At 54.4% G+C, this 14,234-nt stretch overlaps 1 protein-coding gene across 5 annotated transcripts in view; it reads right to left on the minus strand.

Annotated features, from left to right (window-relative positions):
• The window catches only part of RAB11FIP4 (RAB11 family interacting protein 4), a 76,598-nt gene that overhangs the window by 10,058 nt on the left and 52,306 nt on the right, over positions 1-14,234 (minus strand). For all 5 annotated transcript variants that reach the window (XM_024736802.1, XM_024736818.1, XM_024736810.1 and 2 more), the window contains exons 2-4: positions 2,626-2,855; positions 699-893; positions 22-156 (exon numbers count right to left, since the gene is read on the minus strand). In XM_024736802.1, coding sequence (XP_024592570.1) covers positions 22-156; positions 699-893; positions 2,626-2,768 — 473 coding nt within the window. In that variant the 5' untranslated portion in view covers positions 2,769-2,855. The remainder of the gene's footprint in view (positions 1-21; positions 157-698; positions 894-2,625; positions 2,856-14,234) is intronic.

Raw genomic sequence — 14,234 nt, forward strand, 5'->3', positions numbered from 1 at the left:
TGCTGAGCCCAGGGGCCTCACCTGTTGGCCTTCAGGTTTTTCAGCCGGGCTTCCAAATCATTGAGCAGGTTGATTTTCTTGCAGCACTGAGAGCAGTAAACATCCAGCAATTCGCTGTTGTATGCGTGCCGCATCTTCCTAGGCGTCTGCCCCGCGCTGGGTCATGAGAGGGAAAGAAATCACCTTCCAAACTGCTGTCCAGTCTGGTGCCCTGCCCCGTCCTGCCGAGCTTACTACTAGATTCTCCAAGACCTGTGAGCCTTGTGTGTGTGTGTTTGGGGGTGGGGGGTGGGGAGTGGAAGTACAGCAACAGATCTCCCTCCTCCAGCGCTCTCAAAGAGAGGAAGCCAATGAGTTGCACCCATTTCACAGAGAAGGCAACTGAGAGCTAAGGTCAGAGTAATGACTCAGCTGCGCGGAACGGTACCAATATGCCACTTGGAGCCTTCGGCCTTCCAGGTTGGTTGTGTTTCTTCCCCAAGACAGACGGAAGGAGGAATTCCAGACCCCCAATCAGGGTGCAAAGGCAGAACCCCCCCCCGCCTCCCCCGCTCCCGCCCAACCCCCGCTCCCGCCCAGTACAGGAGAAGAGGCCAGTTAGCTCAGGACTCCGCCAGCTGAACCCCCGCTAGGATGGGGCTGGACTGGTTCTGCCACTTTCCCTGGACCCCGAATGCCACTCCAGACCAAGGGGCCACCTGGAGGACACCGACGACCCCAGGTCCGAGTAGACGTTGGTCCTGGTCTCGTCGTCGGGGCAGGGGCTGCTGGGGGCACAGTCCACGTCATCCGCCTCCCCGTAATCTTCGAACTGCTCCTCGTTGCTGATGAGTGAGGTGGTGGAGTGTGTGGAGAGGTCTGACGTGGTCACGGACGGAGTGTGGCCCAGGGACCTGAGTGTAAGACAAGGGTCGGCTGTGAACGAGGCGCCACCAGAGCCTGCGGGGCCCAAACTGGCCACACCTTCCAGGAGGTCCATGGGCGCCAAGATAGCAGGAGCCTGATGAAGCCTGTACTTCTTGGCCTGGTAAGCACACTCCAGGGACCTTATCCTAAGGGAAACACCTCACCACAGAAAAGGTTTCTGCACGAGAGATGTTCAAACCGACGCTGCCCTAGAGCAGCCAAACATTCCTTACAACTTAATGGTGTATGGACAGCTACACTGAACTAGCTGTTAAATTATACTATATGTCAGTAAATGAAACGGTCACATAAATTATGGACTCTCAAATCACTGTGGATAGGTTTGTAAAAAACACTGGCAGTAATGTGGGAAAATTAAAAGCGAAAGTTTTTTTTGATTGAAAAACGTTCTAAAAATTAAAACTAAAAACTAAACTTAAAAAAATTATTTTGAAGTTTTAAAAATTAAACTAAAAGTTAGATATAAAATTTTAGACATAACAAGTCTAAGCATGTAAAGGGTCTACACAGAAGAAGGTAAAGCAGGAAATAAAAATATTTAAATGGGGCTTCCCTGGTGGCGCAGTGGTTGAGAGTCCGCCTGCCGATGCAGGGGACACGGGTTCGTGCCCCGGTCCGGGAAGATCCCGCATGCTGTGGAGCGGCTGGGCCCGTGAGCCATGGCCGCTGAGCCTGCGCGTCCGGAGCCTGTGCTCTGCAACGGGAGAGGCCGCAGCAGTGAGAGGCCCGCGTACCGCAAAAACAAAACAAAACAAAACAAAAACGAAAACAAAAAAACAACAACGAGCCAGTAGGCAGGATGCTTCTCGTAATCCACAGAGCGGATTTCTAGTCCAAAGAAGCCTAAGGTCACAGAACACAGGTCAGAGACCCCAGGCCTCTCACGGGTGACCCAGTGTGGCCTGGGACAGAGTCAGTGGCTGGCTGAACCCTGTCTAAAACCTAAGAACGAAGAAGTACAACTAACTCATCACCTGCCAAAACATATCCTCCCTCGAGTCTCTGTGCAGCAGCTTCTGTGTATCCTTACTCGTAAACTGGGATCTCTCCCACCTGCTGATAAGCCTGTGCACTCAAAGAATGGGAAACAGGGATTTTCAAACTGTGCCCCTGAGGAACCCTGGTTTCCATCTAAGAATCACAGCGTTAACGATAGGGGCTGAAGATCAAGGCTCTGGGCATCTCCACCTTATTTTATTTATTCACTTATTTATCTGTCCTTGGGCTCCTTAGCACCTTGGGTTGAATTAGTCACATTCCTGGCTGCTTTCTCCTGTAAATTTCACTAAACCTCTCGGCACCCGCCCGCTGGTGGCCTCCTGGTGACTGGCCCCAGACAACAACGGCAACCATCAGGTGGCAGGTGATCAGCCATATGACCAGCTGTCCTTGGCCTGGCTGGCCGCCAGTGCAGCGGAGGGACCGCCCCCGGGAAGCAACACGGATGAACAGCTCCAAAGGGCCCCTCCTCGACAGTGGGATTCCCAGAGACGCTTGGGTTTGCGAACCCCTGCACTGAGGAAATATACTAGGCTGAAACATATGAACTTGCCTTTTTCTTGAAGGTCGAACATGATTAAAAATCAACAATTTCATACGGTAAGATTGATACCGGAAGCCCTCTCCTCCCTCTCCAAATCTCCGGCCGTGACCATCACCTTCTCCCGACAAGTGGAGCTCCAGGCAGTTTTAACTCACTTGTCCTCTGGAAGGAACAGGCCCCCGAGCCCTGCCTCCTTCTCCTCGGCGGGAATCCCGACCGGCCCCTCCAGGCTCCGGCTGTTCTCCGTGGGGCCGTCCATGTCCGACTCCTGGGGGCCCTCGGGCGGGGCCAGCGTCATGGCCTCGTCCTCATCCACAGGAAAGAAGCCGGACTCCCTGGGGAGGAGCTCGCCATCAGCAAAGGTGGGGTCTGGCACCTCGCTGCCCTGGGGAAGACAGAGGGGGGCAGCGCGAGTGAGCCTGGCTCCCCGAGGCGCAGCACCGCTCCTCAGACCGCAAGGACGCCAGCAGGGCCGGGGACGGCGGGGACGGCGGGGACTGCGGTGCCGGGAAGCCCAGACACTGAAACCTCGGGTGTGAGACCCTAGCAGATGATTCACCTCGGGGACCTCTCGTGCAAGGCCAGTGAGGGGTGGGAAGCTCCGGGACAGCCTTCCATGGAGAAGGGCCACAGCCAGGCCAGCTGCACCATCCAGGGCACCTGGGCTGCTTGGCAGGGTCCCCAACACAAAGTCTGCACAGGAAGCCAAGTGACCTCGAGAAAGCTTCTTGGTGATTAGAAAGGCACAGCCCCTTTCTAATGACAATGACAATGACTCTGGCCTAGCAGAGCTTGATGCGGCATGATACGGGACTGCCCACCAAGGGGTCTGCCCCCCACGGTTCTGGGCATGTCAAATAGCATCTCTGAACCTCAGTTCTGTAAGTTGAGAATGGCGATGGAATCTTACAGAGGGATCGCTGTGTCACAGCAGGACCTCAGTGGATAAGTCTAGGCCACAGATCTGCCCCGGCCCTGTCACAGCCAAGCTGGGGAGCAAGAATTCTAGGTCTTTCAAGTCTGAGCTTTGGACTGGTCCTCGGTGCCTAGCACCCTGCCCGGCAATGTCAGCGCACCATAAAGATTTGCCCAAACCTTTTGCTAAAACCATCTTACAGGAGAAGAGCTCTGGCTTTATTCAGAGTTTACCTAGTCCGAGAGAGGGGCATATCTCTACAAACCATTTCTCGGGGCTGCTTTGCCCCTGAGGAGGTGGGAACCTTGGAGGTGACAGCCTCCACCTGCTCCCACCGGAGATGTCAACTATTCCCCAGGTTCTTCAGCGTGCTCCTTAGCTAGGGCTGGCAGGGTCCCCGTTAAAGGTGCGTCCTCCAGCCCCAGGACCACAAGAAGAGTAACAGTAACAAGGGCTGCGAAAAGCCTCGGGGCATCTCAGACAAGAACAGGATCAGGGACATCCAAGGAAGGTGGTCAGCGAGCGGCTTGGCTGTGCCCGCCCAGACGTGTGCAGCTGTCCAGGGGGTCTGTCCCCACCAAGACACACGCCAGCGCTAAGAACAGACGGCGATTAATGAGCTTGGCTCCTGCCTGTGCCATGACTCGGGCTGAGCACCAGATGGACCAATAAAGCCGGCAGCAGGCAGCCAGGAGCCTCTGACTGTGGAGGCCGAGAGGCTGTGTAATTAAACTCCCCCCTAGTGTCCACGCGGCCCTTTGCACCTACATGGCACTAATCAATCCCACACAGCTCCCAACCTTATCAAATCTTGTGTCCTAAGCGAGCTCTTGTCTGCAAGCCCGAAGCTGTCCCAGTAGAAAAGAAAGGGAAACCAACATTTACAGAACCACCACCGAGTTCTGGAGACCGAGCTAAGAGTTAATATATTACCCTATTTGGGCTTCATGACCCTTCAGGACAGGGATTCCCATCCCTATTTTACTAACGAGGAAGTCAAGGCTCAGAGTTACTTGCCAGAAGTCCACTGGCCGGTAGGCAGAGGGTCCCACCTGCCTCTGGCCACCGCTGGCTTGGTTCCATTTATCACTGACGCAACCCACGCTTCGCGGATTTTCAAACCCCATGGTGACCATGAGGAGAGACACATCACAGGAACACATTACTAACTGTGAAGCCCAGGCACTCCGCCTAATGCTGCGACTTCCACGTGCCGCCCCCTTCCTGCCCCCAGCAGGGAATGTCCGGGCTAGTGGGTGGTCACCCGGAGAGAGGCCCTCCATGGAGAGCTGGGGCTCGTGGAGAAGCAAGGCGTGTGCTCTGTTCCTCCACCTGTAGCTTTTCACCCTCCCAGACACACGGCAGGGCAAAGGCAGCACTGGCTGAGAGTCCCTGCTCTGTGGCTCACAAGAGGGCTTGGTCACTTTGCAAGTGGGTGTTTCTTCTCCTTTTCACAGCCCTGAGAGGTGGGTCTCCTTCCCCCTCTGTGTAGGGAGGTGAAGTGACTTGCTTGGGGCCACGTGGGAGTCAGTGGCAGGGCTGGGACTGGCCTGTGAGTCACCAACGCCCATGCTTTCCCCCTGGAACCGCGTCAGCAGGGGTCCGCAAGAGGCTGCCACCCACCCTGCCCCCAGAAGGCAGGCAGGGGGCCAAGTGGAGCCCAGCACCTGTGATTAAGCATCTGGCTTGGCTTCTGGCCAACTCACGTCTGCCTCACTGGACACTGAGATACGGAGGCCGCATTTCTGCCAGGCACTCTGTCCCAACACCCAACCCATGGTACACAGGTGGGGACCAACCCCCTCACCTGAGGTCCCACAGCGACATACCCATAACTCCTGACACCTGGCCCAAGGCCCTGCCCAGGGTGGAAAGAGTGGTCTCGAGTGGCCTATCTCAGCCACAGCAGGGGCAGCAGGAGGGGTCAGACACCCCACAGGGGTCCCTCCCTCCCAACTAGACCAACACCTCCTGGGCATATTTTTACCCTCTGACTAAGCAGAGTCCACACCTGCCCGGCCCTTCACACTTGACAAAGCATCCTGTCTCCCACACACACCGTTCAGCTCTCACAGCAGCCCTGGGAGAGCTCCGGGGAGTGTACAGGGCAGGATGAAGGATTCATCTTCTCCATCTGACACTCAGGGAAGATGAGACTCGGAGAGGGAGGGGACTGCCTGGAACTTCCCGGCTACAGAGGGACCTGAGACCTGGAGCCAGGCTCCCGACGCGCCAAGTCCCAGCCCCTCACTCACCCCGACACCCCCCCTCTGCTACACACGTATGCACACACGCTCTCGACATGCCAGCCTTTTCTCTTAAAAAACGGCTGCTCTCCCTACGTCCACATCTCTTCATTCAAGCCACAACTGGTTGCCCAAGGCAAGTGGAAATTTTAACTACAACTTCAAAACCATTTCTAGTGCAGACGGTCCTCCAACTTACAATGGCTCGACCTACGATTTTTTTTTTTTTTTTTTTTTTTGGGGAAGGGGAGCAGGCTCAGCGGCCATGGCTCACGGGCCCAGCCGCTCCGCGGCATGTGGGATCTTCCCGGACCGGGTGCACGAACCCGCGTCCCCTGCATCGGCAGGCGGACTCTCAGCCACTGCGCCACCAGGGAAGCCCTCGACCTACGATTTTTTGACTTTACAATGGAGTGAAAGTGATAGGCGTTCAGTAGAAACTGTACTTCAAAGTTGGAATTTTGCTCTTTTCCCCGGCTAGCGATGTGTGGTCTGACGCTCTCCTGATGCTGGGCGGCCGCAGCTCCCCGTCGCCACCCGATCACGAGGGTGAACCACTGATGTGCTTACAACCATTGTTTTTCACTTTTGGTGCAGCGTTCAATCAATTACGTGAGCTGTTCAACACTTAATTTAAAAATAGGCTTTGTGCTGGGTAATTCTGTTTAAGGTATTCTAGGCGAAGTTATGTTTGGTAGGTTAGGTGTATTAAATGCATTTTCCACTTATCGATACAACAGGGTTACATCCCACTAAGATCTGTAGTTCCCCCCACCAATTTAAATAATATAAAGACAGCTATAAGAAAAGTAACTAACTGTATACCTTGGTTAGTCTGGGATGGTACCACTTTCGCTTTTTTCCTGGACAAAAGTGGCCCTGTCACCCGTGCTCCTTCCTGGGGGCCTGGGTCCCAGCCCAGCTTCCACTCTCCCTGGCCCGCCAGGGAAGGGCTGAGTGTAGCATGGGGTGGGGTGGGGAGGCAGCGCTGCTGAGGTTGGGGGACAGCCTGCTCTGATCCCAGACAGCTCAGGAAGGGAGGCAAGCAGGGATGGCTGATGGAAGGTGCTGGAAGGCAACCTCTCACTCCACCTGGAGCCATCATTCCCTGGCTGGGAGAACCAAAGTCACAACAGAAACCCTTCTGAGCCAGTTTCTTTTATATTTTTTAGATAAAGTTACAGAGGAAGAGGAAGAACTCATCCATAATAAAAGTACCGTCCTCACGGGGTTTCCAGAAGGCCTGGGAGGATGCTGCACCTGACAGCAGGGGCTTCCTGAGGCCCGGTTACCCTCCAGTCAGGGCCCTGGGCTGGTCAGGGCCCCCACGGAGCCCCCGTGTCACATGTGCTGCCGTGAAGAGGAAGAACTCTGGGGAACGTGCAAGAGCTAAAGAGTAATCTGCCTGGCCTGGGCGTGGCGAGGCAGATTCTCCTGTCGCTCCAGGATTCCAGAGTTCCCAGACAAACCCCAGGCCGATTCCGGACAGCAGGACACTGGGCTGCGGCAGCCCCGGGACGGAGCTGGGGGAAGGTGGGGGGAGGAGGAGGACATCGCTCCACGGGGCACCTCCTGCTCGTGGGTGCTTCTAGGCCGAGAACCCCGAGAGCTGCCAGCCCGCCCCAGGCCCCCTGGTCCACATCCAGACCTCCCTCCGCAGCAGCGAGCTCCTCGGGCGTCAGAGGACGCCTGGTGGTCCCGGATCCTAGGCCTGCTCTGGAGGGGTGGCAGGATCAGAGGAGTGGGTAATGGGATTTCACAGAAAAGGGGGTGCCTGATTTTTTGGGGGGCCTTTAGGGAAGGGACAGTGTCCTCAGCAGGTAGCTCCAGGCAACATCTGTGGGTGACCCATGTCCCCAGGGCTCTGTTCCTCAGGACCCAGAGCCAGTCCTGCACATGGAGCTCCCTGTGCCGCCAGGGCCACATGGGCGTGGCTCCAGGTCACCTGGAGGGGCCCCAGGACACCCCTGTGAGTGGGGCTGGGTGGCAGTGCTGCTCTGCAGCCTGGCAGACTGGGTGTTTAGTCCTGGCTGGCCCGGCCACTCACAAGCAGTGTGACCTTGGGCACGTGACCTCTGAGCTCCTGACTCCTTACCTACAGAATGGGGACAGTCACCCCTACCTCAGAGGTCACTCTAAGGACCACACGTGACAATTTTCACAGGTACCAAAGAGCTGGCAGCTGTGGAAGCATTAAATCCTGATCCAGCCTCCTTAGGGACTGCGTGTTGCAGAAGCCGAGCTGCCCCTGCAGCCTATGGGTCCCTGGCTAGTCAACCGGTGAGATCCTGGACAGACAGGAGGCCAGGAGGCAGGTCATCCTCAAGAGGGTTTCTGGAGAGTTCTGAGGCCCAAGGCTGGGCAAACATGCCCCAGCCAGCCGCTCCGGCAGGGCAGGTTCTCCAGCCCCCCACCCCGTCTCTGGCTGGGGCTGGATGCCGCCGGCCAGGGCTGGAAGTGGGAGCCTGGAGGCACAAGCCTGCCCGTGGGGCCTCCTTCTCCTGTCTCAGGAGCAGCCCTCACCCGCCAGCAGGCCCCAAAGTCACGTCCTCCTCTGTAGCAAGTTGGCACGAGCTGAATTCAATGGCTGGTGCGAAGGCCAAGCATCAGAACCCGTGGGGCCCTTCCAGGCCTCGGAGGGGCCAACAACGCCCCACTGGCCACACCCTCGGAGGGGGTGCGGCACGGCCCAGACTCGACCGCTTCCTTTGGTCCTCCCCCTACCCCACCTGGCCCATTTTCCTGGCAGCTGACTCCAGGTGACCCCATTTCCACATTCCCGGGGAGAGGGAAGCCCCTAAAGGGGTAAACGTGAGGACGTCCGCATCTGAACCCCACGGTGAGCATCACAGGGAGCACAGGGCAGGTGATCAGCAATGGGGCCCGAACTGCGCCGCTGAGGGTCAGCTGGCGAGAGCCCAGCGCGGGAAGCCTGAGGCCTGGGCGCTGGTCCCCGCTCGGTCGCTGGCTGGCTGTGCCCCAGCTGTTGGATTTCTGAGCCTCATCTAAAAACAGGGATGGAGATACCTACCTGGCAAGATTGCCCTGGAGAATAATAATGCCTCACACCTCACGGATGCTTGGAAACACGGCAAAGAGCGGGGGGCGGGGTGGCGTTAGAAGCAAAAGCTCTGCAGGCGGACTGACCGGCTCAAATCCTGGTCAGTCCACCTGCACTGCGCTACCAGCTCTGCGCGCTTAGGTTTACTGAACTTCAGTGCCTCAGTTTCCCCATCTAGGGAATGGGGTTAACTATTAGCATTAAACGAGTTGCTACATATTCTAAGCAGAAAGTGCTCAAACCTGAGCTATTATTATCTTCGTTGTATTGAGAAAAGACAGCCAGGGGTGCATGCTGGCCTAGTGGTCTCTCTCCAGCCCCCGGGATCCTATCCCTCTGACCCCGGTGGCACACGGTGTGAAGGCAGGCTGGGTGCAGCTTCTGGAAGCCAGACACCCCATGGTGCAAAGCCGGCCCTCCAAACAGGCCAGGTGCCTCTTTTCTCCCCGCCAGGGCTGTCTTCTGCCCACTGTCTTGGAAGGTCTCTCTGTGCATTAATTATAGCCTTTATTAAGTGTTGGGATGAGATGCTGCCTGGGCGAGGGAGTCCGTGAGGCTCCCAGGCTCTGGCTATCCACCCCCAGCCCTGGCAATGGCTCTGCTCCCCAGGCAGTAATGTGGAGCCAAAGAACAGCTCCATGGGGACAGAGCTGGGTAAAAATAGCTCGGGCGGGCACATCCCAGCTTCCCGTGCTGCCAGGCACCAGTGGGCACACGTGGAACCCACTGCCGGGAAGGTATGGGGGGGAGCGATGGACACAAACTAAGCCCAGGGCCGGGGAGAGGCCAGCCTGCCGCCTGGCGAGGCTGAGCAGGCTTGAGGGGCCTGGGGGTGTGGGGAGTCAAAGCCCTCATCCCCCCTCCCAGCCAGCCAACAGCCCAGGAACAGTGATAGGCCCGGTCAGGGTCTCGCTGCGTCTCTCCCCAGGTAGCAGACGATTCAGGTTAAGGAGCTAACTTGTTGGTGCCAACGGCCCAGGTGCACAGGGAGGGGATGGGGTTACCTGGGCCAGGATGCACTACACACCACTGTGGCTCAGCAGCTCTCATCAAGCAAAGATGGTGGCAGTAGAGATTAGCAGCCATGCAGGCTGTCCCCAGCTCCCGTCCTGAAGCCAGGCCTCGCTCTGCAGGCGGTTGGCGCTCATCAATGGCTCATAGGAGACTTTTCAGCAGAGGGTCGCCCGGGTGCCAGTCGAGGGGTGAGGATGGGAATAAGAGGGATTTCGGGGTCCACACAGAGGGGCGGGTGCCTCAGCCTTGCCTTCGGAACAAAAGCAACCTTGACTCAGATACGAGGCCTCAGCTTGCCCACAACAGGGCCAAGGGCAAACCTGGGAGCACCAGGTCACCAAACTATTAGAGGTTATCACCCGTCTCAGCCAGCCCTGGGGACTGACCTCACACTGTGAGATCAAAGCTCTGCAGCCCAAGCTTCCCACTCTGATGGGGAGGCCAAGGTCAGGCAAACAGACAGATTGCCACCCCCAAGGCTAGAGCAGAATCCCCTCTAGTTAAGCTCCCTCCCAGGGGTGGGGCACCCAGAGCAGCTTTCAGGCTGTCTCCTCCCAGCCAGGGGCTCCAGGATCCACCTCCTGAACCCTCACTTCAGGGAGGGCACCACCGGCAGCTGAAGACTACCCTTGACTGGGTTCCCACCCAGGAGTGGATCTCAGTGTAGACGCCCTAGCAGCTACACTACTTTCATCATAAAGTAGACCCGCAGACCCCAGGAGGGGGACAATGGTGACAACAGGAGTTCCTCAGGAGCTTACTATTAGCCTCAAGTGGGAAACACTAAGAGGGTTTGATTCTCCCATCACCCCCTGGAGGGAGGTACTAAACCAGCCCGTTTTGCAGATGGGGAGACTGAGGCACTTGGGCAGACTTGGTTCAGTCCAGGATCTGGCCTCCACCAGCTGTGGAACCTCAAGCTGGTAATGAACGGAAGAGAAAGTCACGCTCATGTGTCTCAAGAACCCCCATTCACATACAGCCAATGTGGTCAGAGGAGTCAGTCTGCTGTTGACCACCACCAACCACGGAAGGGGTGTGGAAGGGGTGTGGAAGCCTGCACTGCCTTTTTTCAGTGTTTTAACTGCAACTCCTCAACCGTCTCTCTGCCTGATCTCCACACCCTCCCCGCAGCACACACGCTGCTGCTAAGGTAGTGCCCCAGGAGTGCAAGGGAAAGGAGGGCATGACGTAGCTTTTTCTACAGAAAAACTGTAGAAATGAGGGATGCTGGATTGGCCTCCTGGCAGCCAAACTAAGGCCAGAGGTGGGCGAATCCCCTGCGGGGCAGCAGAACAGAGGGGCTGGAAGTCTTAAGGGTTGGGGCGAGATTCTGAGGCAGATCCTGGCAGCGACCACCCAGGCACTGGCCAGGGGTCTTTTGTCCGGTTGACCTGAATGTCCAGTCTGCCCTAAAGGCTGTGGGGTCTCGCTGAACTGGCACCAGAGCTGGAGACCACTCCGTGCCCATTCAGACCTTCTAACCAGCTCCCCAGGGCCCAAGTTCACCCACCACCCTTCGGACCAGGACGAGCTTCCGATGAGCCTGGTGACAATGAGAGGAGGGCTGCCCGAGCTCGCTGCCGGAGTGCCATGTTCACTGAGAATGAATCAGCTGGAGTTTTGGCTCTGTGCGTTCAAGGAGGGACAATCTGGGGGCATAAGTGGCACTCGAGTCCCAGGGGTGTGGGAAGGGCCAACAAGATCTGCTTTCCAAGCCCATTAGGCAACGGGTCAGACCCTGGACCCCACTGGAAATGCCACTCACACCAGGGCCATAGCCCCACCCAGGAGACACTCTGAGCCCTCTGTCCCCACTTCTGTTCCAATAACATATTTGAGCACGTCAAAAGGTATCAGTTAAAAAATAAAAATGTGTTGCTAAAAATCTAATGGAGAAGAAAATGGAAGAGGAGAATACTTAAGTCATCCAAAAGGATTCAGGAAAAGGGAGGAAAAGAGAATCAAAGATCAGATTGGAACAAACAAAAAGACACATAATAAAGAGCTCAACCATATCAGTAATTCATTAAATGAAAATTGAATAAACCATCCTATTAAAAGAGAAATATTGTCAGACTTGATTAAAAAAACTACACGCTGGGCTTCCCTGGTGGCGCAGTGGTTGAGAGTCCGCCTGCCGATGCAGGGGACACGGGTTCGTGCTCCGGTCCGGGAAGATCCCACATGCTGCGGAGCGGCTGGGCCCGTAAGCCATGGCCGCTGAGCCTGCGCGTCCGGAGCCTGTGCTCCGCAACGGGAGAGGCCACCACGGTGAGAGGCCCGCGTACCGCAAAAAACCAAAAAAAACAAAAACTACATGTCATTTACAAGAGACACAATTTAAGCATAAGGACACATGTAGGTGGGAAATAAAAAAAGATACACGACGCAAACACCAACTAAAAGTTGGAGGGGCTATATTAATATCAGACAAGAGATAGAGAGACATTAAAAAAATGATAAAAATCAATTTAACAAGATGTAACACTAAGCATTTATGCATCTAATAACATGGTTTCAAAATATACAGAGCAAAACTTAACTCATCTCTCTCAGTAAACGATAAAGCACACCAACAAGATAATGAGAAGGGAGACAGAAGATGTGAACACAAGCTTGACAGGACACAAATATAACATTACACCCAACAGCTGTAGAATAAAACCATTAGATCAAAGGTTGATGAGCATTTGGATACTTGCACAATACCAAAGAATCACCCTACAGATTACTGCAACCCCCTGACCCTACCCCCAGTACCACTACCATGGAATAAACAGGCTACTGTCATTTTAATGCAGTGATCAAACCTGGCACCGCTAATTAGGACCAATCACACACTGGCCTCCTGATGTGTTCCATTACGAAGGACACAGCATCACCTATCATAGAGTCTTTACAAAACATTTAATTCTAATCAAGCCTTAAAACCTAACCTCTACTAAATGGGAAAGCAGGGGACAGAGGAACAAGTTACACATCACCACGGGGAAACAATCGGACAGAAAGAATGTGGCACCTTCTAAGACAACCGGCCTGGTCTTTTCCAAAACAGAAAGTCATAAAGAAGAGGGAGGGTCCCTGACTTCAGACTATACTAAAAGCTACAGTAGTCAAGACAGTATGGTACTGGCACAAAAACAGAACTATAGATCAATGGAACAGGATAGAAAGCCCAGAGATAAACCCATGTACATATGGTCACCTTATCTTTGATAAAGGAGGCAAGAATATACAGTGGAGAAAAGACAGCCTCTTCAATAAGTGGTGCTGGGAAAACTGGACAGCTATATGAAAAGAATGAAATTAGAACACTCCCTAACACCATACACAAAAATAAACTCAAAATGGATTAAAGACCTAAATGTAAGGCCAGGCACTATCAACCTCTTGGAGAAAAACATAGGCAGAACACTCCATGACATAAATCACAGCAAGATCCTTTTTGACCCAGCTCCTAGGGAAATGGAAGTAAAAACAAGAATAAACAAATGGGACCTAATGAGACTTAAAAGCTTTTGCACAGCAAAGGAAACCACAAACAAGATGAAAAGACAAATGGTTCTCAAACTTTAGAGTCATTTGGAGAGTGTGGTGGGTTGTTAAAACTCAGATTGAATCAGTTTCTGATTTAGTAGGTTTGGGGTGATGTCTGAAAATGTGCATTTCAATAGGTTGAAATAGGTTTTTTTTTTTTTTTTTTAAGTGCATTTCTAACAAGTTGTCAGGTTATGCTGATGCTACTGGTCCCAGGGCCACACTGGGAGAACTGCTGTTTTCAATTACCCAAGAGATATAAAAACCGAATGTTATCTTTGATTAGATCCTGGTTCAAGCAAGCAAGCACGCAAGCAAGCAAACCACCACCTAGCTGTAAAAGATCTTTTGGGGACAAGTAGGGAAACTGGAATATGGAGTAGATACTGGGTGATATTAGGGAATGATGCTCGAGTTTGCTAGGTGTGTTAACCGTATCTAGTTATGAAGGAGAAATGCCCTTAGTTTTAATAACATCTTGCCGAATTTTATATTTCAAATGGCTCAGAAAACAATCTCCCACACAGACATAAAGCAAATATGGTAGCAGCACCGGGGAGCACCCGGGCGTGAGAATCCGTAACGGTGCAGTCTTCCTCCATGACCAGCTCCCTGATGGTCTGTCCTGGCTGCAGGGGCTGATCTGGACTCCCCGTGAAACACTGTGGGGTTCCCTTGTGTGGTGATGGAGGCACAGCTATTGCAGGGGCTGTATGGTGGGCTCTGGAGCCACGAGGGCTGGGGAGCAGGTGCTGTGAGCCACTGCAGGGCACTGCTTACGGCAAAACCTATGGGAGTCATGCAGGGTGGTGGCCGAGAATGGCGGCCAATCCCACCCGCAGTGGCCTCCCATAATCAGTTCTTACAGGTCTCATTTTTTTCAACACGTCAGAAGTAAACCTTACATACATATTGTGTGAAAGACAGTTGCCCCAAACTTGCTGAACTGGTTAAGGAAAAGTGTAAAATCTCTCATAAACTTAGCTC

Source organism: Neophocaena asiaeorientalis, unplaced genomic scaffold, assembly GCF_003031525.2.
Source record: "Neophocaena asiaeorientalis asiaeorientalis breed wild unplaced genomic scaffold, Neophocaena_asiaeorientalis_V1.1 scaffold129, whole genome shotgun sequence".
Taxonomy (NCBI): Eukaryota; Metazoa; Chordata; class Mammalia; order Artiodactyla; family Phocoenidae; genus Neophocaena; species Neophocaena asiaeorientalis.